Here is a 27794-nt window from a genome sequence, read left to right as displayed (position 1 = left end):
GAGGCCACGGATGCAGGCTTCATCCGTCTCAGCTTACCTGCTCCTGCTCAGTTTATAACCATGCAGGACCTCGCCCTACCATCTGGGAAATACAGCAAAGTAGATGAAATGAGAGGAGCCACAGACCCTCACCACTGTGCAATTGTTCGGCAGATGGACCACACCAGAAGTCATGTTGGCCCGAGACATAGCACCCCTCACGGAACCAAGTCTAGTAGTACATGGGTAACAGATTCATTCTGACATCAATACTAGGTGTTAATTTTTCCCAGGCTGTGATGCTTACATCCCCTTTAATACTAATAAAGCAGGAATAAACCAAAACCAAAACCTCAAGCTCTTTTTCATTATTATTTCCAGAATAACAATGAAAAAAGTCCTCAACATTTAAAACTCAGAACACAGCAGAAGGGATTTGGGGTATACCAGTGGTCCTCAGCTGGGGTTGGCTTTGCCCCCCAGGGAACATCTGGCAATATCTGCAGACGTTTTTGATCACTAAAACTTGGTGGTGAGTGGGGGTGCTACTGGCACCTGGTGGGTAGAGGCCAGGGATGTTTCCAGACATCTTACAAGGCACAGGATAGCCTCTCACAATAAAGAATTCTCTGGCCCCTGTCAGGCATGGTGGCTCACGCCTGTAATCCCAGCACTTTGGGAGGCCGAGACGGGTGGATCACAAGGTCAGGAGTTCAAACCATCCTGCCTAACATGGTGAAACCCCGTCTCTACTAAAAATACAAAAAAAATTAGCTGGTGTGGTGGCGGGTGCCTGTAGTCCCAGCTACTAGGGAGGCTGAGACAGGAGAATGGTGTGAACCCAGAAGGCGGAGCTTGCAGTGAGCCGAGATCGTGCCACTGCACTCCAGCCTGGGTGACAGAGCGAGACTTCATCTCAAAAAAAAAAAAAAAAGAATTCTCTGGCCCCAAATGTCAATAGTACCAAGGTGGAAAAACCCCAGGTGGACCTAAAACTCACAGACCATGCTAACAGTTTCAAGATCATTATCACGATGTGTGCCAGCCATCCCTGCTTCCCCGTCATTTGTGGTAAAGTTCAGTGTAACATAAAAATAAACTATTTTTGAAGCACTTTCTTAGCTCCCAATAAGCCCAGTTAACTGTTTTCACTGGTGGAGTTGGAGAGACATCCTCCAGGTTTCTTTTAATGCTCCTGCTTACTTGAGGGCTGCGGAGATTCTGACAGGGTGGTTGGAAGCACAAACCTGTTTGTCAATAACAGTGGAGGGGCTAGAAGCACAAGGGTAGTACATCTGCAATGCCCTCAAATAGAGCCAACGGTAGACTCCTATCTGCCACAGCGTGTATGGGCAGAAATTACCCTGCACTGGGAGTATCAAAAATCTTAAGTCAGCTACAAGGAAGAAACAGACATCCCGCCTCTGCTACCCAGCTGCCCCTGACCTCATTTCTGGCTCACCCCGAGTCTTCTGACTCTCATATCCAAACATGTGAAGCAAGGGTACAAAATGGAGCCAGCGTGAATCACCGTTAACCTGTGGGTAGAAGCATGTCGCTTGAATTGCCATTTGCTGGGAGTCTGGAGGTCTTGCAAAGAAAGAGGGAAGAGTAAAGAGAAAAAAGGCGATTTGTTTATGGGTTAAGGCTAAAGACCAACTGATGAAAGGGGTGAGACCAAAAGAAAAACCATAAACGATGTTTTTCCTTGGCATTCCAAAAGCAAACTGTGGGTTTATCCAAATGCTACAATTGGAAAAATCAGAGCTATTAGCACATGAAAGGTCACTATCTAAGCATCGCTGGCTGCTGTAAAATGCATCACCTGTGGAAATGCTAGCAGTCATCACCTGCCAGGGATTCCAGAATCAAGGCCACACTGGGCCACAGTCGGTTCCACGGATTCCTAAGGCCAGGGAGCCTGTCCTGTTTGCCTCAGAATCCTCAGGGCCTGGGCCCAACCAGGGGTAGGCTGAAGGAATACATGGCTGCTGGAATGTAAAATGAGGTCTGTCTGAAAGATATGTTGTTCTGTTTCTTCTTCTTCTTTTGTACCTGGATTCATTTTGGAATGTGTGATAAAATACACAAAATATGAAATTTGCCATTTTAACAATTTTTTAGGTGTACATACAGTTCAGTGGCATTTGGTACACTCACGCTGTCGTGCAACCATCCCTACTATCTATTTCCAGAACTTTTTCATCATCCCAAACAGAAGCTCTGTACTCATTAAATACTAACTCCCTATCCCCACCTTCCCCCAGGCCCTGGTAACCGCTAATCCACTTTCTGTCTCTATGTATTTGTCTATTCTAGGAAAACTTCATAGAAGTGGAATCATATGATATTTGTCCTTTTGTATCTGGCTTTTTTCACTTCGTATAATGTTCAAAGTTTATCTATGTTGTAGCCTGTGCCAGAATTTCATTCTTTTCTAAGGCTGAGTAATATTCCAGTGTCTGTACAAGCCACATTTTGTTCATCCACCACCTGTTAGTGGACTTTTGCGTTGTTTCCATGAGTGTTGCTTTTTAAACAGGATGATTTATGGATTTAGTAAAAGGACTGGTGAAGGGAACTGAGGATGAAGAACAGATTCAGACTCAATCCATTACTAACTCCCCATGTGATCTTAGAACCCACATGGGTCTCCTCTGTTTTTTCAGTTGTGAAATTGAGGAACTGAATCAGACCAGTCTTCTCTAACATATTTTTGGCCACCATTTTCAGTAAGAAATAAGACTTCATAATGACTGAGTTCACACAAACATACACAGGTAACTGAAAGAAAGGTTTCACAAAATAATAACCTCTGTACAACACGCTCTGGTATTTCTTATTCTACTGTATTTTTTTCATAAAACAAAAAGATAGTTGTAACCCCTAAATTGATTCCATAACCCATTATGGAGTGGTAATCTTTTAGATTACTTGTTCCCAAATTGGTGTTCCTTGGAATATGTTGATAAGTTTAGGAAACATCTTAATTTTGGCTTACTACAAAAAGTTATAATGAGCTGCGTTTCCCTCCCAAACTTATTGACCACAGGCAACTTCATGTACACTCAAAAGTAAAGTCCTAACAACTCCAGGAAACTGTCCATGTAGTATTCCACCTAAGGACTCTAAACTGGGTGATTTTAGGTTCTTTTCTGCTCCAATATTCTATGATTTAAGACACTAATTCTCAACATGTATTTTCTGTTGCACAGTGCAGAGAGGAGCAGACAGCCTGCATAGTTAACTATGACTCACCAAGCCAATGATTTTAAATACCATATCCAGCTCTCCAGGGTCAGGAAAATTATATACATACATTTTAATAAAAGACTTCATCTTTTAAGAGAAATTTTAAGTTCACAACAAAAGTGAGCAAAAAGTACAGTCAGTTCCCATATACCCTTACCCCCAGCCCCGGTCTCCATGGCCTCTCCTACCATCAACATCCTATGTAATTTTTTTAAAGTCCTTCTAGTGATTCTGATGCGTCACTCCTTGCCCCTTAATGCTGGTCTAGAGACTTTGTGAAAACGAAAATTTTCCAGACAAAAATCCACCTCAAGATGGATTAAAACTTTAATTCAATGTAAGACTTGAAACTGTTAAACTAGAAGAAAACAAAGGGGCAAAACTCCATGACACTGGGTCTTGGCAATGATTTTTTGGATATGACACCACAGGTACAGGCACAAAAGCAAAACTAAGTAGGACTACATCAAACTAAAAAGTTTTTTGCACAGCAAAGGAAATAGCCCACAAAATGAAAAAGGCAACCTACAGGATGGAGAAAATATCTGCAAAGCACATATCCAATAAGGAGTTAATATCCACAATAGAAAGGCACTCATACAACTCAATGGCAAAAACAACAAAACAAAACAAATCCCACAAACAACCCAGTTTAAAAATGAGTAAAGAACATGAATAAACATTTCTCTAAAGAAGACACACAAATATCCAGCAGGTATATGAAAAGGTGCTCAACATCACTACTCATCAGGGAAATGCATATCAAAGCCACAGTGAGATGCCACCTCACACCTGTAAAAATGGCTACTATCGGAAAGACTCTATGTATTGGCGAGGATGTGGAGAAAAGGAGAAACTCTTATACGTTGTTGGTGGAAATGTAAAATGGTTCAGCACCTGTTATGAAGAACAGTATGGAGGTTCCTCACAATGTTAAAAACAGAACAGCTGGATATGGTGGCTCATGCCTGTAATCTCAGCACTTGCAGATCATCTGAGGTCGGGAGTTCGAGACCAGCCTGGCCAACATGGTGAAACCTGGCCAACATGATGAAACCCCATCTCTACTAAAAATACAAAAAAATTAGCCAGGCGTGGTGGCGCCTGCCTGTAATCCCAGCTCACCGGGAGGCTGAGGCTCGAGAATCGCTTGATCCGGGAGACAGAGGTTGCAGTGAGCCGAGATGGCGCCAACTGCACTCCAGCCTGGGTGACACAGAGAGACTATTAAAAAAAAAAAAAAGATAAAGAGAAAAGAAAAACAGAACTACCATAAGATCCAGCAATTCCACTTCTGGATATATATCCAAAGGAAATAAAATCACTATTTCAAAGAGATCTGCATCTGCATGACACTCTCAATTTCTCAATATTGTCCATTATTCACAATAGCCAAAATATGGAAACAATGTAAGTGTCCACTGACAGATGAATGAATGAAGAAAATGTGGTATATACATATACACAAAGGACTGTTATTTGGCCTTAGAAAAGAAGGAAATCCTGCCATTTCTGACAACATGGATGCACCTAGAGGACATCATGCTACATGAAACAAGCCAGACACAGAAACACTAACAGCACATGATCTCCCTTATATATGGAATCTAAAAAGGCAAACTCACAGAAAGAGAGTAGAAGGGCGGTTACCAGGGGTTGGGGTTGCAGGGTGAGGCGGGCTGGGGGAAATGAGATGATGTTGGTCAAAGGGTAAAAGCTTGCAGTTATAAAATGAGTAAGCTGACTGGGTGCAGTGGCTCACGCCTGTAATCCCAGCACTTTGGGAAGATGAGGCACGTGGATCACCTGAGGTCAGGAGTTTTAGATGAGCCTGGCCAACATAGCAAAACCCTGTCTCTACTAAAAACACAAAACTTAGTCAAGTGTGATGCTGTGCACCTGTAGTCCAAGCTACTTGAGAGGCTGGGGCAGGAGAATGGCTTGAACCTGGGAGGTGGAGATTGCAGTGAGCCAAGATCACGCCACTGCACTCCAGCCTGGGCGAGAGAACAAAATTTCATCAAAAATGAAATAAAATAAAATAAAAAGCCCTGGAGACCTAATTTACAGCACAGTGACTACAGTTAATAATACTGTATTTTATACTTTAAATTTACTAGTAAGAGTTTTTTTTTTTTTTTTGAGATGGAATCTTGCTCTGTCACCCAGGCTAGAGTTCAATGGTGTGATCTCAGCTCACTGCAACCTCTGCCTCCCAGGTTCAAGCAATTCCCTGCCTCAGCCTCTCGAGTAGCTGGGATTGCAGGTGTGCGCCACCACACCCAGCTAATTTTTGTATTTTTAGTAGAGACAGGGTTTCACCATCTTGGCCAGGCTGGTCTTGAACTCCTGACCCCATGATCCATGCACCTCAGCCTCCCAAAGTGCTGGGATTACAGACGTGAAAAAGAGTGGATCTTAACTATTCTCATCACACACACACACACAAATGGTAACTATATGAGGTAATAGATATGTTAGTTTGTGGTAATCATTTTATAATGTGTATAACACAACATCACACTATACACCTTAAATAGCCACAATTTTTATTCATCAATTATATTTCAATAAAGCTGAGAGTACAGAAGGACCAAAAACTCCCCAAGTTTTCCAAGACTAATTGTAAAACAACTCAGTGGTCCAGCACATTACTTTCAGCTGAGTCTCTCAAACTGCGTGTCATTCCTGCACCTGCTTAGATGATTGAAAACATCTTCACATGCAGCGTTTTGCCACAAGTGGTCCATTGAACTGGGCACAGCCAAAATGACCAACAAGGCTTATCATTCCTACAATCTCAGTCTTGCCTCAGCAAACATGCTATTTAAAAACACTATTTTGATAATTATTTAGAGCTTAATTTTTATACACTTGGGTCACCCACAAATCAGCCAGGCATTTTTGGAAGAATCTTCACTGCTTATTCCTTCACAAAATAAAATGAACCCTGTGTCTTCAATCCATTTTATGACTTCAGTATCAAATAAAAGGATGCTAATGATAGCTATTCATTTTTATTTCACAAATATTTACTGTGTACAATACTGGCGATTCAGGACAGTGGTTAGAGAGATTTTTATTTTTAAAGAATGTTAACAAAATATATATTGCTCTTACAACAATAATTTTACTTTTTTTTTTTTTTTTGAGACGGAGTCTCGCTCTGTCGCCCAGGCTGGAGTGCAGTGGCACGATCTCGGCTCACTGCAAACTCCGCCTCCTGGGTTCACGCCATTCTCCTGCCTCAGCCTCCCAAGTAGCTGGGACTACAGGCGCCTGCCACCATGCCCAGCTATTTTTGTGTGTGTGTGTGTGTATTTTTAGTAGAGATGGGGTTTCACTGTGTTAGCCAGGATGGTCTCGATCTCCTGACCTCGTGATCCGCCCGTCTCGGCCTCCCAAAGTGCTGGGATTGCAGGTGTGAGCCACCGTGCCCGGCAGAACAATAATTTAAAAAAAAAAATCTAAATTCAAAAGATGGTGAGAGCCCTTGTCAGTTCTCCCTACAGACATATAAAAAAAAATCACATATAAGAAATGATTAGAAAGATAGCTGAAGTATAGACATTTATTCCCAAAATGACTGAGAATTTAAGAGGAACAAAACAAGAGAAAACCCTCATTTGCTCTAAGAAGAATTGATGGACAAGAAAGCTTTATAATATGGTGAGGTTTGACTTTCTTTTTTTCTTATTAAACAAACAGTATAAATAATCCTAAAATATTACTATGTGATTTTCTCCCCACCCTACATTCGCTTTTCTACGTTGTCTAAAACAAAAGTGATCCTTACACGCACACACATACACACACATTCATGATCCTTAGTCACCCCCTCCCCATCTTCCTAATGGTACTTGCTTCCATCCATCCATTCATCCATCCATCCATCCATCCATCATCCATCCATCCATCCATCCATCCATCGCAAAATCCTCTCTGCTTCCTCTGCACGCCTTCCCCATCAATTTCCATGACTTTCCCTCTAATTGTTATTGTTCCCTCACCATTCCCAGGTTCCAATGGCAGGAACTCTCACCTCCCATCTCTCTTACTCTCACTATGCTACAAACCTTAAATTCCTTTTTCACAAGTGATATGTCATTCTTCCTTTCCAAAGCTCACGGAAGAATGTTTCTGTAGAAGACAGTGACCACAAGGTGGCAAATTACCTTGAGAACAACCCAGGCTCTGGGGTCAGAACGGTCAGATCAGGCCGGCTCAGGTCCCAGCTCAGTCATCTGCAAGCTGTGTGACCTGCTCTTTATGGGCACATGACGGCCTCTCACATGCTGTCTGTATACCAAGTCTGACACACAGTAGGTGCCCAATAAATGCTTGATTTTCTGCCTCTCAATCAAAATCCAGAATGGTTTGGAGTGCAAAGCAGATGGAATAAAATACATTTAAAATTCTTTACAATCCTATAGTGCTAAAGAGCTTACTTTCATAGTTCATTTCTTAGAAGCCTAGAATATCAGATGGAACTAGATTTTTGTTTTACTCTACATCAAAGAGTTGTATTAGAGAAACTCAGGTTGGTTTTCCTATAACTTTAACTTCAACAACTCTGATGATGGAACATGCTACATCTAAGGGGTGAGGGTAAGAAGCGGTGGTGTTAGAGAGAACTTCAAAGGGCTTTAATAAGAATAAAATTCTGAGTTACCATATGTCCAATCCTTCCTTTCTCAAGAACAGTCCATTACAAATCAGGGAGGGGGAGGTGTCCCAGAGAGGGGTCCTTAGGTAGTCCGGCCATGGCATGCCGTCAGAATGCCTCCAGAAAAATCAGGGCCTCTGGCACCACAGATTTGTGAGTTCTGAACACTTATTTGGAAGTACAAAGAATTGAGATCTTCCTCTTTTAGCAGGTAGAGAAGGACAGCATTTGGGTGACTTTCTTCCTAAGGGATCAAAGTGCGACAGGGAGATTTCCTGGGAGAGAAAAGAAAGATTGGGAGCTGGGAGGAGCCCGGCTTTGTTCTCATCAAAGAAGAAAAGAATGTAGGGGAAAAAAACTAATGAGTGACTGCCAAGAGATTTAAACACGGATTATGTATCTGGTAGAGAAAGAACACAATTGAGTGTTTGGGCTGGCCTGGGGCGAAAACTTTTCCCATTATGATTAGGGTAGGGAGAGCTCCGGCGCCTTACCTTTCAAGTGCCAGTTCCACAGAAATGTAGAGAGGAGCAGAGGGAGGCTTCTTTTCAAAGGAATAATGAAGGGGACAAAGCTGGAGCAATTCCTGGCCTGCACCACCTTCAGCATATTTGCTTTTTTTTTTTTTGTTTGAGATGGAGTCTTGCTCTGTTGCCAGGCTAGAGTGCAGCCGCACAATCTTGGCTCACTGCAACCTCTGCCTCCTGGGTTCAAGCAATTCTCCTGCCTCAGCCTCCTGAGTAGCTGGAATTACAGGCACGTGCCACCAAGCCCAGCTAATTTTTGTAATTTTAGTAGAGATGGGGTTTTGCCATGTTGGCCAGGCTGGTCTTGAACTCCTGACCTCAGGTGATCCGTCCGCCTCAGCCTCCCAAAGTGCTGGGATTACAGGCGTGAGCCACCGTGCCCAGCCACATTTGCATTTTCTATGGCAGCTGCAAAATGTTTCCACCTGTGACAATATTTGGTGCCTTGGAGTCAACAGCCTGGAATTTATAACTTTTCTATCCCAGGGCAGCCTGATGGGTCTCTTAGGCTTCAAGAATGACCAGGTCCAAACAGTCTGGCCTCATGCATACCCAGAGGGACACCCAGACCTTGGCAGACAGATGGGGAAGTAGATGGAAGGTCAGAAACACCAACACTGCAAAACTGCTAAATTGTCTTTAAAGAGAAGAGATATAGAGTCCAGCTTCTCCCTCCCCCTCCAAATGTCTGGACTTGTGACTGTAAAGGGGAGGAGGGTAGCCAGTGATTTCTGGCATCCCAGGGCAACTAAAGGAAAATATTTTGCACTACTGTCATAAGCTATGCTATGCATTCTAAGATAAATCATTGATAAATAATATATTTTGAATAACACCTACATGCAAAGTTTACATCACAGGGAGAACATGCAAAGGGTCCTGGTTTTCACAGATCTTAAATCTAGGGGAAAGCACAGAACATAAAGTGTAAAAAGATTCCTTACAATACAAAACCATATATACAAGGGCCAAACTGGTATGCAGCCGGGCGCAGTGGCTCATGCCTGTAATCCCAGCTGGGCACGGGGGCTGACGCCTGTAATCCCAGCACTTTGGGAGGCTGAGATGGGTAGATCCCCTGAGGTCAGGAGTTCAAGACCAGCCTGGCCAACATGGTGAAACCCCAGCTCTACTAAAAATACAGAAATTAGTCGGGTGTGGTGGCAGGTGCCTGTAATCCCAGCTACTCAGGAGGCTGAGGGAGAAGAATCACTTGAACCTGGGGGTGGGCAGGGAGGCGCGGAGGAGGTTGCACTGAGCCAAGATCGTACCACTTCACTCCAGCCTGGGTGAAAGGGCAAAACTCTGTCTCAAAAAAAAAAAAAAAAAAAAAAAATTAGTATGCAGCGTTTGCAGAAACAAGACTATGCAATTATCAAAAGACAGTGGCAATGGTGAGGAATTCATTGACCTTCCCTTGGCCAGGAGGAGGGCTAGGCATCTGGTACATCATTTTACTTAATCCCTAAAGCACTCATTTAAGACAAGTGTTCTTTTTGTTTGTTTGTTTTTGAGACAGAGTTTCACTCTTGTTGCCCAGGCTGGAGTGCAATGGTGCAATCTTGGCTCACTGCAACCTCCGCCTCCTGGGTGAGCTGCTGGGATTACAGGTGCCCGCCACCACACCCAGCTAATTTTTGTTATTTTTAGTAGAGACGAGGTTTTGCCATGTTGGCCAGGCTGGTCTCAAACCCCTGACCTCAGGTGATTTGCCCGCCTCGGCCTCACAAAGTGCTGGGATTACAGGTGTGAGCCACTGCCCGGCCTAAGACAAGTATTCTTATGCCACAATGAGTAACAAAACTCACTGCGAGGCTCGGAGACCAGAGGCTTCAGGTAACATGTCCAAGGTCACACAGCTAGCAAGTGGCCCAGGTGAGGCTCTAACCTGAGCCTCTTTCTAAGACTGAGATCAGCTGTGGGCCTGCTGCGACAGTGGCCAACCTGCAGGAGCTGGGAGGAAGCATGGAGACCCTCCAGTCCCCGCCTGCGCCAGGGCAAGTGTGTGGTTCTCTGCTCTTTCCCATGCTGGGGAGGCAGAACCTCTCAGAGGCACTAAAGCTGGTGGGAGACAGGCCCAGGACAGAGTTTCTAACTCCTGGTCTACTGCGAGCAGGATCGGGCTGGCGGGGAAGCCAGAGTCACGGCTTGAGAGCTTCAGACTGTGGGATCTTTTTCGTTTCTCTGCTTCCTCACTGTTTCCTCAGACTGGCCTCTTCCTCCTGAGGGTGACACAGCTGCTACGTCCATCTGTAGCACCAACTCGGGGCCACTCCCCTGCAAATGTAGGTGAAGCTAAGCCTGGGCTGGAGGCCTGGGGGCTGGTGACTGCACCAAAGCCAGGCCAGAACCCCCACCTCCCATGCGGGACCCTGCTGGGAAGCTTGAAATGCCGAGAAATCTCTCGAAGTGTTTCTCATCAGTAGAAAAAAAAGAATAGGAGGGTGGGGGTGGGGCAATTCCCAGTTCAGAAGAATCTTAAGAAACTCTGCTCTCCTTACAGTTAAAACAAACAAACAAAAAGCTTTCATTCAGAAGCCCCACAACTGCAAAGGGAAAGAGAGAGGAAAGAGAAGACGGAAGGGGGGTGCAGGGGAAGGAGGTAGAAAAAGCTACTAAAATTTGCTAATGTTTTGTCCCCTCCGAATGTGTTTTTTCCTGTTCATTTTTCTCCTCGCCAAACTGGTTGGGGCGTGTGTTCTGAGGGAAGGGGGGAACTAATGTGTGTTAGAGAGACATACATTGGAATAAGCAGCTCATAAACAGACTTTGACCAAAACTTTCCATTTAAAAGTAAATACACAGGAAACATGTCTCAACTTGGACTACGGTGATTAAGCAACTCAATCTGAGAAGATAAGGATTTTTTTAAATGTGTCTCAATGGTTTATGGAGGTTTTCTCCAGATGATTTAAAAATCAGCAGAAGTTAGGAATTAATGTGGAATCTCTGATGCTTCCCACGCTCTTTCCGTACCTCTCACATCCATGGCAGAGTCTCAGAGACGCTTTGACAAATAATGCAACACGAACCTTATGTAAGAAAAACAAAAGGTTATGAATGTGATCAGAGACTCTGGCCAAGAACATGTGCTTCCACAAAACAAGGACACCAGTTTGGCTCTTCCACGGAGATTTGTGCAAAGGGTGGGTGTTATTCTCATTAATTCAGTGGATAAACAATAGGGGGGAGGTCGGGATGATTTGATGGACAGCTTTTGGAAATGATCTTCTGCTTGGCAAAACACTGCCGTGATCATTTTATTCACACGGAAGGAAATGCAAAGAAGTGTCACTAAAACAAGGGAGGTAATTGTAGGGCATGAATCAAAAAGCTGGATGACACAGAACGAAGAGTAACTGAATTAGTCCCATCATGGTCTTGAAATCTGCACTTAATTTCAAGAGAAGAGCCTGACCTCTCATTGCTGGCTAACAAAGCTATGCATCTATTTCCTCATGTTTAATTTCTCCCTTATAAACTACAAACACCATGTTACAGAGGGATAGCCCTCGACTGGCATGGCAGCTCAATAGACTTAGAAACAACATCTCAAGAGCTGGAAGGGATAACCCTGCAGTTCTCCAGTAAGAGTTAAATTTTGGGATGACCCTGGCAGCTGGTTGTCTGGCCTCGACTGGCATCACTGGGGGTAGCTCATTCTACCTTCATCCCCTTCATCTGTCCATCCACCCATCAACTCAAGCATTTACCCAGCTTCGGTTATGTATCTGGCACATTGTCAGATGCTGTTCTGTCTTGAGCTCAAATCCTTCTTTCTATAATTCGATCCATCAAGTCCATGATGGTGCGCATGGCTGGCATGCTAACCTTCTGAAGGTGCTCTTCCCGGGTTACATGTTCCCAGTTCTTCAACAGTAACACATGGATGCCCCTGCCAGCCTGATCACCGTCCTTATCAATCCCGCATTCTATGTTCTTCAAATCTTTTATGAATGGTGGGTTCCACTTCCGATCTAATTCTACTGCACCTCTACTTCTTAATCTCCCTCCTTAGTTAATCTAGAACATCTGGAAGTATTTAGTGTGACCAGAACTTGGAGAAGATAAAATGCTGAGATCAAAAATATTCTATGAGACCATCTTAGATGTGCTGGTAGCAGGTTTTTATTTTCTATTATTGATGAAAAATTTGCCATTTTTACGCTTCTGCAAGACAAAGTCCTGCCTGTTGTTTCACACTGTACATGGTTGACTTCATGCACTTTTGACAGTTCTTTCATATTTCTAACATGAGGATCAATTTCTCCTCCTCTGGGAAGGCGAGGGGTTTGACAAATATGCAGAACGCAGGTCAGCCCCACTTTGCAGACACTTCCCCCTCTAACAATGCCTAAGGTGTCGCTGTGCTCAGGAATCCTTGGCTGGCTATCCCAAGAAGCAAATACACCAAGCAAATCTGCAAAGACTCCAGGCCCCTACTGGACCCATCAACACTGCAACTTTCTTCTCATGAGGTATTGAAAACACAGAGCTTCTTTGGTATCCATCATCTCAGGAGTTAGGTCAATGGAAATTTATCTGTAGTAGATTTAAAGAACTTCTAACGCTTTGGCTATTAAAATACAAACCAGGGACTGAGGGCACCTCAGGAGGTCAGAAGATAAAAAGGTAACTCAGAGTGGCTCTCTCAGCCATGAGTTTGACTCAGTACCTGAGTAAAGTAGATATAATCAGCCCGGCTACTTAAACATTTGACTTTCAAAGTGAGTGTGAAAACAGAATGAAACTGGATGACTGGGCACAATATTCATGAGCTACCCCCGATACAAAGTGCTCAAAGATAACAGGGACTGTTTTCCATTTAAATAAAACAACACAGGACTGACTCAGAATTAAATGTACAATGAACAGCATACTGAAGGCAAAATGCTGAGACCAAAATTATTCTATGAGATCAACTCAGGAAATACAATGGGAGTCAAAAGATAATATGATTTGATATGAAAATAAAATTATAGCCAACTAATGGATTTTTACAGCTCCCACTGTAAATGAGCACTGTGTTTTTTAAAGAGCGTGCCCTTACAATTTAAGCCTTTCCTATTCTTCATCCGCTCCAAGTTTTTAACAAAATGTAATTTATATTTGGAAGTACTATCATTTAGAAAGCACTGGTATTCAATCCCACATCTATTTTACCGCATTAATTTACCACACTCTTCTACCTGTTTAGCACCATGAAGCTTCATATTGATTTTTTTAAATTTAATATTCTTTTAAAAATTACTCCAAGCAAAAAGGTGCTGTTTAAACATAATCTTTCAAAATGCATAATGTCTCACGCTTTTAAATTAAACTTATCCAAATAAGTGTGTTGAATATGAGGGGCATTTAAAAAACTATTTCGCATTTCCATCAAATATGTTGCTTTCAAGTAAATATAAGTGTAATAATGAAGCAACTAATCTAAATCCTTGCATTCTTTCTTTACACTTGACTGAATTAACACTCGCAAGGACACAACAATCTAACAATTAAGCTCCTTCAATGGAAGTTAAAACTGATTTCACTGTGGCTTTGCAGTGCTTCTGCCAACTACTAAATGCACAACACTCTGAATAACTAGAATGAAAGATGTCTTATAAATTAAAAAATTATTGGATCCTATCCAAGCAATGAATAAGCTATTTCTTGCTGTGTGCAAATTCAGCATTCTGAGTGGAGGAATTAACACCGTTATGTTAACAAGATTAACATTTTAAGGATTTTCTAATCTTCTAATTGTCTAAAAGGATGAGTTCCCTAAACACCTCAGTACCTTCCCTACCTCCTCCCAATGCAATTCCCCCATCTAGTATTCTCAGCCTCACTACGACAGCCGAAGATTATTTACCTGGTGAAGAACAACTGATAACTCTGTTAATTTGAATATACAGTGACCACTCTTTACAATTCCTATACCCTTAGCAGTGTTACTCTATGAAGACATTTAAATTACAAAAAAAAAAAAAAAAATCAATAGGGCAGCAGGCAGGATAAAATAGAACTTGCTGAGTCAGCACTAAAATCTGCCATTTTCGTTAAGAACCTCAGTATCAGAAAGGCCGAAATCTTTGCCATTAATGTGTGTGGTTTTTTTTTCTTCTTTTTTTCTTTTTTGTGGCTCATTAAATTCCTCTGAAGAAGCAAAAAAGAAACAGAGCTAAAGGAGAAGCTAAAATGTCTGGAATTTATTTTCAAAAAAAAGATGAGAGTAAAAGAAACTTTCTTTTGGTTGTTTGGTTTGTTTTGAGATAGAGTCTCGCTCTATTGCCCAGGCTGGAGTGCAATGGCACAATCTTGGCTCACTGCAACCTCTACCTCCCAGGTTCAAGCAATTCTCCTGCCTCGGCCTCCCAAGTAGCTGGGATTACAGGCGCCTGCCACCATACCCAGCTAATTTTTGTATTTTTTGGTAGAGACGGGGTTTCACCATGTTGGCCAGGTTGGTCTTGAACTCGTGACCTCAAGTGATCCGCCCACCTTGGCCTCCCAAAGTGTGGGATTACAGGCATGAGCCACCACACCGAGCCAAGAAACTTTCTTGAATATTCTAACTCTGCAAACTTTATAGTCATCCAAAAAATAAATCTTTAGACCTAGATCAACAAATGAAAGTCTTGTGAATTTTTCTAACTTTGTACATGTTAAGCCACAATACTTTACATGAAATACAGAATTACGATGTCATTATTTTTACATTGAAAATTTTAAAGCAAAAAAAAAAAAAAAGGAAAGCTCATTGAAGAACAAAAACTCTCTCAATCAGTTTCTGACCATCTAACACCCAATCATGGCCAATCCATTACGGAGGCCAAAGGCACACAGGATGCTGGGATTTCTTTGGAATTACCAAGGAAACACAAAACAACACTGGCTCTGAAAACCGATCATCCAGGAAACTCTCCATAAACCATACTGTTTGATTAAATGCAAAACCTGTTCTCCAACCATGGTGAGAGAGGATTAAAATGTGTTTCTGGAAACTGACTTTGGATTGGTGCCTATAGCAGAGAAGGCATTACATAAGACCCATATATATGTCACTCTCTAAAAACAATCTGTTGTCATAAACATTATTATGGGGAGAGCTACTGTTTATAGGGTGTGAATGTAGTGATATAAAGTTTAAATACCCCCACTGTAAGTACCAAAATCACAAAGTCAAGGTCACCCATTGGGGAACTGTCTTTTCATTTAACTATCAGACATTGAGAAAGGTTAGAAAAATAGAAATTTCCTAAAAAGTTGGTGGGAATGTGGATTAGAACTGAGTGTAAAATCAGAAGGCAATTTGGCAATGTCTATTGGAAGCACTAAAATATGCATATTCTTTAATGAGAAATGACGTATCTAGGAAGGAGGGGCACAGGCAACATAAAGATTAGAACAGCTCGATGGACTTTTCCGAAGAGGTATGGGCAAGCAACCGAAATACACCAGCCCTCCTTCCACTTTCCAGATCTAGATTCTGAAGGCCACACGCCAGAGTCTCCTTGGCAAAGGTGTAGATTCCCCAAGCAAGCTGGCGTGGCTCGGTGTGCCTGAGTAGCCCGAGCTCAGCCACGGGTACTCTACTAAGCCCAGTGGAGTGTCATTTCACAAAACTACCGTTCCAAGAACTGTGGCATCCAAACTACAAAGAGACCCCTCGTGTGGCTCAGCGGATCTTCCAGAGAATGAGGCAAAAGCAAGAGCCCTTCACAACCAGCTTTTCACTGAAGTAGGTCAGGCGACTCTCAGTGATGCAGTGATTTTACTTTTCATTCTACCAAAAACGATTTGGATATTTAAAATTGATCAATGAGTCTGCATTTTGGAGACTGCTTTAAGAAAAAAAGAAAAAAACCAGAAAAGTTACAAAGATAGCACAGAAAGCTCTTGTATACCCCTCACTTAGTTTTCCCTAATGTTAACACCATATATTACTAACAAGACATTTGTCAGAACACTGGTATACTACTATTTTTTTATTTCAATAGTTTTTGGGGTACAGATGGTTTTGGGTTACATGGATAAATTCTTTAGTGGTGATTTCTGAGCTTTTAGTGCACCTGTTACCCCATAGATAGTCTTTTATCCGTCGTCCCCCTCCCAACCTACCCCCCAACCCCCGGAGTCCTCAAAGTCCATTATATCATTCTCATGCCTTTGCTTCCTCACAGTTTAGCTCCCACTTATAAGTGAGAACATATGATATTTGGTTTACCATTCCTGAGTTATTTCACTTAGAATAACGGCCTCCAGACCAGGCACAGTGGCTTACGCCTGTAATCCCAGCACTTTGGGAGGCTGAGGCAGGTGGATCACGACGTCAGGAGTTCGAGACCAGCCTGGCCAAGATGGTGAAACCCTGTCTCTACTAAAAACTACAAAAGTTAGCTGGGCATTATGGTTGGCACCTAAAATCCCAGCTACTCGGGAGGCTGAGGCAGGAGAATCACCTGAATGTGGGCAGCAGAGGTTGCAGTGAGCCAAGATCGCAGCACTGCAATCCAGCCTGGCAACAGAGTGAGACTCCGTCTCAAAAAATAAAATAAAATAAAATAAAAGAATAATGGCCTCCAGCTCCATTCAAGCTGCTGCAAAAGACATTATTTTGTTCCTTTTTATGGCTGAGTAGTATTCCATGGTGTATATATACCACATTTTCCTTATCCACTCGTAGGTTGATGGGCACTTAGGTTGGTTCCATATCTTTGCAGCAGCGAATCGTGCTGCTATAAACATGCAGCATACTACTATTACTATTAACTAAACTGCACAGTTAATTCATATTTTGCAAATTTTCCCCTCATGTCCTTTTTCGGTTGCAGGATCCCATCCAGGACATCACAGGACACATTTGCTCATCATGTCTTCTTAGCCTCCTCTGGTCTGTAACAGATTCTCAGACCTTCCGTTTCTGATGACCTTGGGGCTTTGGGGAATGAGGACCAGGTTATTTTTGTAGAATGTCCCTGCTGAAGGACAAAATCATTGTTTGATGTTTTTCCCATGACTAGACTGGGGTTATGTGTTGGGGGAGAAAGACCACAAAGCTGAAGTGCCAAATTTATGACGTCCTAAGACAGGTACCTGGTATCAACATCACATCACTGAGGATGGTATTTTCATCACCTGTGACACAGCGTTCACCAGGTTTGTCCATTCCAAACGTCCTTTTCCAGGCTCTAATCTTTAGAAGCAGGTCATTAAGTGTAGCCATTCAGGGAGTGGAGAGTTCTGTCCCACCTCTTTCAGTGGAGAAAGAGCTACATCAAGCATTTGGAACTCTCTGTATGGGAAATGTGTCTCTTCTCTTGTTTGTTCGTTCGTTTATTCAATCATTTATTTCTATCAGTCTGGACTCATAGGTATTTATATTTCCAGTTATAATCCAACACTATGTTATTTATTTTGCTGCTCACCACTGTCCCAGCTTTGGCAGCTGGGAGCAACTTCAGGAGAATCCCTTTGACACCCCTGCCCCCAACACCATAATTTTGTTCTATAAATATTTCCTTATTTTCTGCTTCTCCATATTTTTATCAGCAAAATGTCTCACTTAAGAAAAGGGTTGCTATGGGGTGGTTTATGCCTCCCCAAAATTCATACATTGAAGATTTAGCCTCCAATACATCTGAACGTGACCTTATTTGGGAACAGGGCCATTGCAAATGCAATCCGTTAAATAAGATGAATCATTACGGGAGAAAGATGGGCCCCTAAGCCAATATGACCAGTGTGTCCTTACAAGAAGGGAAAATCTGGACATAGACACCACACAAGAAAACGAACGCCAAGTGAAGGTGAAGGCAGAAATCAGAGTGATGTTTCTACAGGCCAAAGAAGGCCAAGAGCATTCCAGTAAAATGCCAGTAAAGCACCAGAAGCTAGGAGAGAGGGGTGGAACAGACGCTCCCTCACAGCCCACGGATGGAACCAACCCTGCCGACACATTTGTCTTGGACTTCCAGCCTCCAGAACCGTGAGACAGTACGTTTCTGTTGTTTAAGTCACTTGGTTTGAAGTACTCCACACTGAGCTCTGCACTTCAACTAAAAACAATTCACAAACTTGGTATCAACAAAGCAGGTGTGGAAGAACATCCTACTATACATTCAAAAGGGCACTTTAGAAAACAGAGGCATGGGCCGGGCGCGGTGGCTCACACCTGTAATCCCAGCACTTTGGGAGGCCGAGGTGGGTGGATCACAAGTTCAAGAGATCGAAACCAGCCTGGCCAACAAGGTGAAACTCTGTCTCTACTAAAAATACAAAAATTAGCCGGGTGTGGTGGCGCGTGCCTGTAGTGCCAGCTACTCAGGAGGCTGAGGCAAGAGAATCCCCTGAACCCAGGAGGCAGAGGTTTCAGTGAGCCAAGATCATGCCACAGCACTCCAGCCTGGTGACAGAGCGAGATTCTGTTTCAAAAAGAAAAAAAGGATGGTTGCATCAGTACTGAATATGTCTCAAAAAAAAAGAAAACAGAGGCACGGGTCTACATATCTCAATATTTAGCATGGTATTTGTATGTGAGCAAGGTCTGGGCAGTACTTTCAAATGCCTCACTTTTCCCACAGCATTTCCAGCCACCTGCAGCTCAGTTCAGAGTGACATTTGCCAAGCACACCTGCAAGTCCTAGCAATAACCGCCCATTTAGTATAATCACCATCTTCTTCAGCATGCTAAGTACCAGCCCCGTGAAAGCCAAGCACTTCCCAGGTGCCCCTCACAGCGATCCAGCAAGGGGCTGACAGGTGATTCCCTGCATCACAGTGGACCCAGCCAGAGCACGTCAATTCGGCATTTTTGGGTCCCTGTTTAATGACTCGCTTTGTTTCACTTCCATCTTCTCTAGGTCATGTCAACAAGTGGCCTGATGGCTTAGAATTGAGCCAAATGCCACATCACTGTAAGACACAGAAATATTGTACAATTACCCGGTGTTCAGTGGCTTCAGTGCAATTTCACACACTAGAGGATCCTGAAGCAAACTCTCAGCTTTCAGATGAAGGGATGACAGTCCCCAGGAAAGAGAAAGTGACTTGTTCTCCTGGACTTAAGGCATGGAAGAGGCAGATTAGAATCTCATCTGTCATCTCCCTCCACAGCCAGTGACCTCTGTGGAGGTGAAATCTAAGCACCGCATGGGCAGAGGCAGAAACTCTTTTTTTTTTTTTCCCCTCAGTCAACTGGGGAGAAAGGCTGGAGGTGACGGAGCGGGGTCTGAAATATTCCTTTGGAAATGATTTTCATTACAAAAGCTCTGGTTCGTCTGCATTTTTATGTCTATATTAAAAATCAAATGAAGTCATTAAGCTAAGGCCAGCTCAGAATGCCTCTCGCCTGAATATGCATTCCTGTTCCAACCCCCAGAGCTCCTCTATAATCCTTCAAATTATTAAATAATTACTGTGTTTCCCTCGGGGTCACATTTGGCAACAAAATACTGGTCTAAATGAACCAACACATGACCCAGTGAGTAACACTTATGTTCTTAACTTCCTAGAAGCAAAGGGAGATGAAATATTTCTGAGGCGCAAACTGGAAAAGCCAGAGAAGGGTATTCCATGCAGCTTGGAGGGTGGGGGGAGTAGAATGACAAAGAAACATGAGAATCTGGGAAATATTTCAATAATCAGTGTCATGTCCTCCTTCACCAACCTTGTACATCGGCAATTCTCCACTCCAATCCTGGTTCTCTTCCATTTGGGGAGTGGCTATGGCCACAAGAAGAAAACCAAGCATATGGCTCTGTCCTTCTGGACATGTCTACGATGTTGGCTGAGCTGCTTTGGAAAATCCCATTTTCTCTCCTACAGCTATATGACCTCAAGTTGTCATTTCGAATAAAGTATGCTTCCACTGATTTTTATGAGCACAGACAAAAGCTGCTACAACCTTCCCCCCCCCACACCAAACCTTTCAAACCAACTGTAGTTGCTATGTAGGGTTATTTGTTTCTAAGGCAACAGCGTATATCTAAGTACTAATGGCCTGTCCTTTTGCCAGGCAACAAACAGCCTTGTGATGCAACTGCACCTGTCTCGGCTACGCGTTACTATGGAGACGCTCCAGTTGCTATGGGTACCATCACGCTAATCGCCTAGCAAAGGCAGACATACAGCAGTCTTCTCAGAGAGCCCAGCTGTTCCTCCCTGTCTCTTGCTGAAGACTGATTGTCTAGGGCCTGTGATGGAATGCTTCTCAACTGAGATGCACAAGAACTTCATTAATGCTATTTCAGAAGATCACTTTGTGCTCCCTCCTGCAGAACAAACAGCAGACTAGGAAAAGAATCTGCAAAGAAGTGGACTGTAAAATCCCTGAAGTCTATGACATCATGCCATCCCTAATTAACCTCAACTTTCTGTCCAAGGATAATTCCTCTTAACTAGGTGGTTACGACAGTAACATTTCTATACATTTTACAATATTTTTTGTAGAGTTGAGGAATACATTTCAAACTCAAGCACTATGTATTGATAAAAATCGATCTTAAAAATTTGGTTCTGATTATTTGGCTCTCTTTTGGAATCTAACATTAAGACATTTTTTTAAAAAAGTGACAGGCTACTTACCCTCCCTTCCAATTATATATTTGTAAAAATGGTACCCATGACCTTACTGTCTCAAACAAATGGGCATGTGAGAGGATGAAATGTCTCTATTGTTTCTACTGTTCTCCTTGAAGAAGCAAAGACCAAGTAACCACAACAAATGGTCACCTGGGAGCACCGTCTACATGGAGACTGAGAAAGACAACAACGGGACAAATGAGTGAGCCTCCACGGATCGTCTGCAGAGACCAGCCAGATGAGAGGACGATGGAGTCTCCTGCTTGACTCGTTCCTGTACTTTTATCCCAACAAAACGTGACAAACACCAAGATGTGAAAGCCATCAACTTTTCTTTGTCAATGTTTCTACCCAGGAAGACATGATTTCACCCACGATGAAGCCTTCTGGAAGCACATTCCTCTGAAGCTGCAGCAGCGGTAAGGTTTGTAGGAAATACAACAATGGATATGCCTCCTAATAATACTTCATTTCTTTCTCATTTACCTGCAGTTATTTTTAAAATCTCATAAGGCCTATTAAATTAATTTCCATGCAGGTCTCTGCCAAAATAATGCCATTTCAGTAGACCAAAAAAAGAAGTCTGAATTGCTTACCTTTGATATGCCTGAGGACAGGTGGGAGGTGTATTGAACACGTGTGGGTGTGGGTGATAAGGTGTCTTTTTCAAAGCCTGAATTAGATTTTGTCTATACTCTGGGTCTATGCACCACAACGACCCTTTCCCAATACTCTGCAAAGAAAATTAAAATACAAAGGCATTAATACAGAATTAGTAAGTACTTTGCAATAAGTAGATATATAGCTATTATCACTTATTTATTTTTAAAATTTTCTCATTTGTTGACTGTTTGCCAGCCATAAATATTATACTGACAGTAGAACTCCATAAAATGCACTTCAATCTTATTTGTATTATGTTTGATAGGCAAAATGAACATATTACCAGATGATGGTGATACAACAATATTACAATTTTCATATGCAAACTACCAAAAAAAGAAGCATCTCATTTTTCAGCGTCAACATTGAAGAACATGTGCATTCTCTTCTAAAAATGAGTTTAACTGTGTCAGATTTCTAATGTTTGGGGAAGAAAAAAAAAAGGGGGCCAAGACACCCCCAAAAGTCCATCTCTGCTCTAAAAATTTAGTTATGTTTTAAAACCATATGACATCGGGACCATTTTATAACAACAGAAAAGTAATCTCCTTGTTTTTTTCCAACTTACTCACAAAAGAATGACATTTACTCTTGGAATGGGATTCTGTAATTACCTTCCCTAAGAAACAAAAGAACTCAGGCAGCAATGGTAAGCCCAATTCAGAATCCACTATTTATCTTTTGGATTCCTCAGTTCTCAGCAATGGACTCCAGCCGTTAAGAGCTGAATCTTTAGAAGTCAAACTTTAAAATGCAAATTTTCTAAAACTGTTCTGTGGAGGGAGGGAGGCTTCCTGTGAGGCCCACTTCCTGTGAGGCATTTGGTCTATGGACAGCCTATTTTTAAAAATGTAAGTCCTTCCTTTGAGGCCCCCCTGGAACTGGCAGCAGGCCCACAGGCAGTCGCTCCTCTGGCTGCACACTTTCAAGTGACCGAATGTACCCAAACTGTTCGATAAGGTCATTTGTAAATATTTACTGATTTGCAGAGAAAAGAAGTTAAATTACATAAACCCGTGCCCACCTCCTGCTTTCAGCCAACAGTAAGATTGATGTTGTCCTCCAACATTTAGAAAGCAAACAAGAAGCTGTTTAACTAACATGGGGGAAGGGGACAACCCAAAAAAATCCCATTGAAGGAGCTGTAAAAACAAGTTACTCCTAAAATCTTTTTTAAAGTTTTAAAAAATCTGTGTTTCAGTCATCAGTTCACCAAGTAGTTTCCTTACAAACATTATTCACAGAGCCCATTAAAATACTTTATTATCAACAATATCAACAAGCTGTGCAACTGGAATTAACTCTTTCTGGTGCAATGCGAATAGGGGAATTGCTCAAAGCCACAGCTGGGGCTGGAACCTCTGACTACTCTAGTCAGCCACCCCCACGTGCAGGCCTGACCCCAGACACAGGTCAGAGTCTGGCTGGACACTCTATGCTCAAACATCAGTGTTCTCAGTTTAACCAACCGGATGTTTAAAGACCTGAAAGATTTCAACTTTGGAAAATTCAACATTCCTATGTGTTTTTTCCTTTCACGCACACATTCTCAAACCCAGAACAGTTCAGGGGGAGCAGTGAGACTTTCCAAGTAAATCAGGCGGGCCACTCAATAATCTGCCCTGGAACCTTCATCCTTTCCTTTGGGAAAGAGTTGTGCAGAAGAAAGCCAAAAGCTAAGAAGCAGAGAGGTTTTGGGGGAAAGAGAGGAGACAGGTAACTACCAAATTTGGATAACATAAAACAAACCACCAAATCCTGTCAACAGTAGGGGTCTGGCGTGATTCCATCAAAGGCTCCGGGTGGAGCCCTGGGCCAGCGGGACCTGCCTTTCTGATCTCTTGCACCCAAGGCGCCAAACCAGCAATAGCTACACTGAGGGCCATGGCTGACATGTGACCCAAACATTTCTGCAATGATACTGTCTCAATTCTGGAAACCCAATGGCTTTTGTTCTCATCATGGTGGCTTTCAGGGTGGGACCATTTAATCTTACGCTAAAAAAAAAATATGACAAAGAAATGAAGGACAAACAGTTGGCCCTCTCAGGGAAATAACCATAAGCCAACAATGTGGTTTCTCCTAATCCTAACCTAAGTGTCTTGTTTACCGTACCCTTGTATACCCATATTAATGTATGCTGCCATTTAAAAGTGAGGCAGATTGAACCCAGGAGCCAGAGGCTGCAGCAAGTGGAGATTGCGCCATTTGCACTCCAGCTAGGGCAACAACACCGAAACGCCATCAAAACACATAAATAAATAAAAATAAAAACAAACGTTAAGCAGAATAAACCCCCAGGACTGTGCAGGATATTCACAAGGTAATTGATCTAGATGCAGAGAGGCAGGCTGAAGAATAGTAAGAACAGGTGGTCCGGAGCCACACAGACGTTTCCTGAGTGGCCCTGCACAAATCACAGCGCCATGGGAAGTCTTGGCTTCCTCACTGGTAAAACAGTGACCCACTCAGAGATAGTTGGGAGGCTCAGAGATGGCATAATATAAAACACCTTGAGTTGCGGCCCTACCTACAGGTACTCAATAAATGGCAGACAGCATCATGAAAATCTCCTTTTGGACACAAGAAAGAGAGTGAAACTGGCTGTACAATGTCTTTCATTGAACCAAATCTGATTGATTTTCATCTCCAACAGCAGCAGTGGGAAGGGCCTCCAGCAAACAGACGGGGCGAGTGAAGATAAAATGATCATCTATTCGAATGCACTGGTAGTCCTGGCTCAACAAATTCACTGGGAAGAGCTTTTCAACATTCTCAACTCCCCCTCTATTTTCATCACTCCCTTCATCTGCTTTCTATGAACCCCACACTCCACAGTCACTCACTACTGGGACTTCTACCTTGCTCAGGAAGCTACTGTCACCGATTCATGATTACCTGGCTACTAAAAGTCTTTTGCCCAGGTCTCTGCACTGTCAACATCAAGCTGAGGTTTAATTCCAAAGTTGGTCGGTTCATTGTGACCATCTCCCAACTTTTTTTTTTGAGACAGTCTTGTTCTGTCACCCAGGATGGAGTGCAGTGATGTGATCTGGGCTTACTGCAACCTCCGCCTCCCAGGTTCAAGTGATTCTCGGGCCTCAGCCTACCGAGTAGCCGATATTACAGGCATGTGTCACCATGCCTAGCTAACTTTTTTTTTTTTTTTAGTAGAGATGGGGTTTCACCACGTGGGCCAGTCTGGTCTTGAACTCCTGGCCTCAAAGGACCCACCCGCCTCAGCCTCCCAAAGTGCTGTGATTATAGGCATGAGCCACCACACCAGGCATCTCCCAATATTAATCGAAGAAATTTTCTCAGGCTTGGCTCATAAGGTTCCTATCCTGATCTATTTGGCATTTTACAATAAGAAAGGTCTGAAATTGCTGATAGTTTTTTACAATCCAGACACTAATTTCAACATATCTCATACTTAGCAATGCTGGCATTCCAAAGAGGAAACAAACAAACAAAAGACATCTTAAGGACACACCCACGGGAGGGCCACCAGCAACCACAGCACAGTATCGAGCTGCGCTTGGAAGGCCCATGAGAGAGGCCGGCACCACATCTCATTTTCAAGCATTTTCCTGGGTTTCATGTAACAGTTTGGAGTAGTAAAATGGTTTACTTGAAAACTTTAAAAATGGAAATATGCAAAGGATAGAATGCTCAAGTTACTTAGGCAGGAAAAATTACATTTAATGTTCCTAATAGCTCTCCTATGAGAAGTTATAACTTGATTATACTTGTGTAGTAAGTTTGAGAGTTGGAGCTTTCTTAGAAAAATATCTGCATCTTATCTGAAGACAAGACTATGGAGTGCTTTTTTTTTTTTTGAGATGGAGTTTCGCTCTTGTTGCCCAGGCTGGAGCGCACTGGCACAATCTTGGCTCACTGCAACCTCCACCTCCCAGGTTCAAGCCTCTCATGCCTCAGCCTCCTGAGTAGCTGGGATTACAAGCACCCACCACCACGCCCAGCTAATTTTTGTACTTTTAGTAAAGACGGGGTTTCTCCATGTCGGCCAGGCTGGTCTTGAAATCCTGACCTGAAGTGATCCGCCCACCTTGGCCTCCCCAAAGTGCTGGGATTACAGGCATGAGCCACTGCACCCGGCGTGGAATGCTTTTTATAAGAAAAAAAAGAAATAGGCCGGGCGTGGTGGCTTACGCCTATAATCCTAGCACTTTGGGAGGCCAAGGTGGGTGGATCACCTGAGGTCAAGAGTTTGAAACCAGCCTGACTAACATAGTGAAACTCCATCTCTACTAAAAATACCATAATTTGCTGGGCTTTGTGGCAGGTGCCTGTAATTCCAGCTACTCGGGAGGCTGAGGCAGGAGAATCTCTTGAATCCGGGAGGCAGAGGTTGCAGTGAGCTGAGGTCGCGCCATTGCACTCCAGCCTGGGCGACAGAGCAAGACTCCATCTCAAAAAAAAAATAAAAATAACTGTGAGGGCCATGCACCATTAAGTGTTAAGGAATTCAAAATAATAAGGGAAGAATATTCATTTATAGAAAAGTATGTGTTTGTATTCACACTCACATTTTTGTGTGCATATACATATATACACTAACCCCCAGAAAAAAAACTAATGAGAAAAGTTACATGGAAAAATGAGGAAAAAAAATTATGGATAAGCACAAGTTTATTTTAAAATTAAAAATCACCTGGGGAATAAAAATCAACTCCCTGTTAGAAATTTAAAAAAAAAAAATCAATGTACAAAAAGAAAAGCAAACGAGCCCATATTGTAGGAAGAAATGGTTAGCAAAAAATGTTTTTAAAAAAAAAAAGCAATTAAATATTTTTTTTTTTTTTTTTTTGAAATGGAGTCTCACTCTGTTGTGCCCAGGCTGGAGTGCAGTGGCACAATCTCAGCTCACTGCAACCTCCACCTCCCGGGTTCAAGCGATTCTCCTGCCTCAGTCTCCCAAGAGGCTGGGATTACAGGTGCCCACTACTATGCCCAGCTATTTTATTTTACTTTTTTTTTTTGTATTTTTAGTAGAGACAGGGTTTCACCATATTGGCCAGGTTGGTCTCGAACTCCTGACCTCAGGTGATCTGCCTGCCTTGGCCTCCCAAAGTGCTGCAAATACAAGCATGAGCCACTACGCCCAGCCTATATTTTAAACATTGTTATTCAAACTGTGGGCCAGATACATTCATGGGTCATGAAATGAATGGAATGGATCATAAGCAGCACTATTTTAATGCAACAGAATGTAACAAACTAGAAGCAAATAGAATGGACTACAATATATCTGCAGTAACAAATAGTAAAATTTGTATTTGCATAGTTGTGTATATACATGTTTACTGATCACCAAGTAACATACACTTCCTACTGGGAAGCTGGGTCAACAAAGTTTGGTAACCACTGATCTAGGACAGTAGTGTCTGGTTGTGTCTTTTCCCCCTTCTCACCACTTGTGAGGAAAAAAGCCCCCTGTCAGCAACAGTGGGCAACAAGAGAGAAACTCTGTCTCAAAAAAAAAAAAAAAAAATCAGCTCTTGTTATTATGGTGGTAACAAAATATTTTTTTTTTTTTTTTTTTTTGAGACGGAGTCTCGCTCTGTCGCCCAGGCTAGAGTGCAGTGGCCGGATCTCAGCTCACCGCAAGCTCCGCCTCCCGGGTTTACGCCATTCTCCTGCCTCAGCCTCCCGAGTAGCTGGGACTACAGGCGCCCGCCACCTTGCCCGGCTAGTTTTTTTTTTGTATTTTTAGTAGAGACGGGGTTTCACCATGTTAGCCAGGATGGTCTCGATCTCCTGACCTCGTGATCCGCCCGTCTCGGCCTCCCAAAGTGCTGGGATTACAGGCTTGAGCCACTGCGCCCGGCCAACAAAATATTAAATAGCCAGCTTTCCTTGACACTGAGCTCCAGACCATTCAGTGCCCGCCCAGATGGAATCGATGCTTGTCAAATTGTGAAATCACGCAGATTTCATCTAAAAACATTGCGTACGACTATTTCCTTTCCATAGTCTGATGTTACTTTCCTTGGTCCAAAAGAAGTGTTTTGTTTCAGATGCATGAAGATGGTGGTGGAAATGGAAGGATCAAAATAGAACAAAGCAAAGAGCCGGCCACTGGAGTAGTGCCAAGAGGGACGTGGGACTTTGAGAAA

General features: G+C 42.8%; 1 protein-coding gene across 8 annotated transcripts in view; it reads right to left on the bottom strand.

Annotated features, from left to right (window-relative positions):
• The window catches only part of FOXN3 (forkhead box N3), a 465438-nt gene that overhangs the window by 172957 nt on the left and 264687 nt on the right, over positions 1-27794 (bottom strand). For all 8 annotated transcript variants that reach the window (XM_033191647.1, XM_033191646.1, XM_033191642.1 and 5 more), the window contains one exon: positions 21588-21724. In XM_033191647.1, coding sequence (XP_033047538.1) covers positions 21588-21724 — 137 coding nt within the window. The remainder of the gene's footprint in view (positions 1-21587; positions 21725-27794) is intronic.

Source organism: Trachypithecus francoisi, unplaced genomic scaffold (genome assembly GCF_009764315.1).
Source record: "Trachypithecus francoisi isolate TF-2019V2 unplaced genomic scaffold, Tfra_2.0 Lachesis_group3, whole genome shotgun sequence".
Lineage (NCBI taxonomy): Eukaryota > Metazoa > Chordata > Mammalia > Primates > Cercopithecidae > Trachypithecus > Trachypithecus francoisi.
Note: the sequence above shows the minus strand (reverse complement) of the source record. Positions and strands in the feature narration are given on the sequence as shown.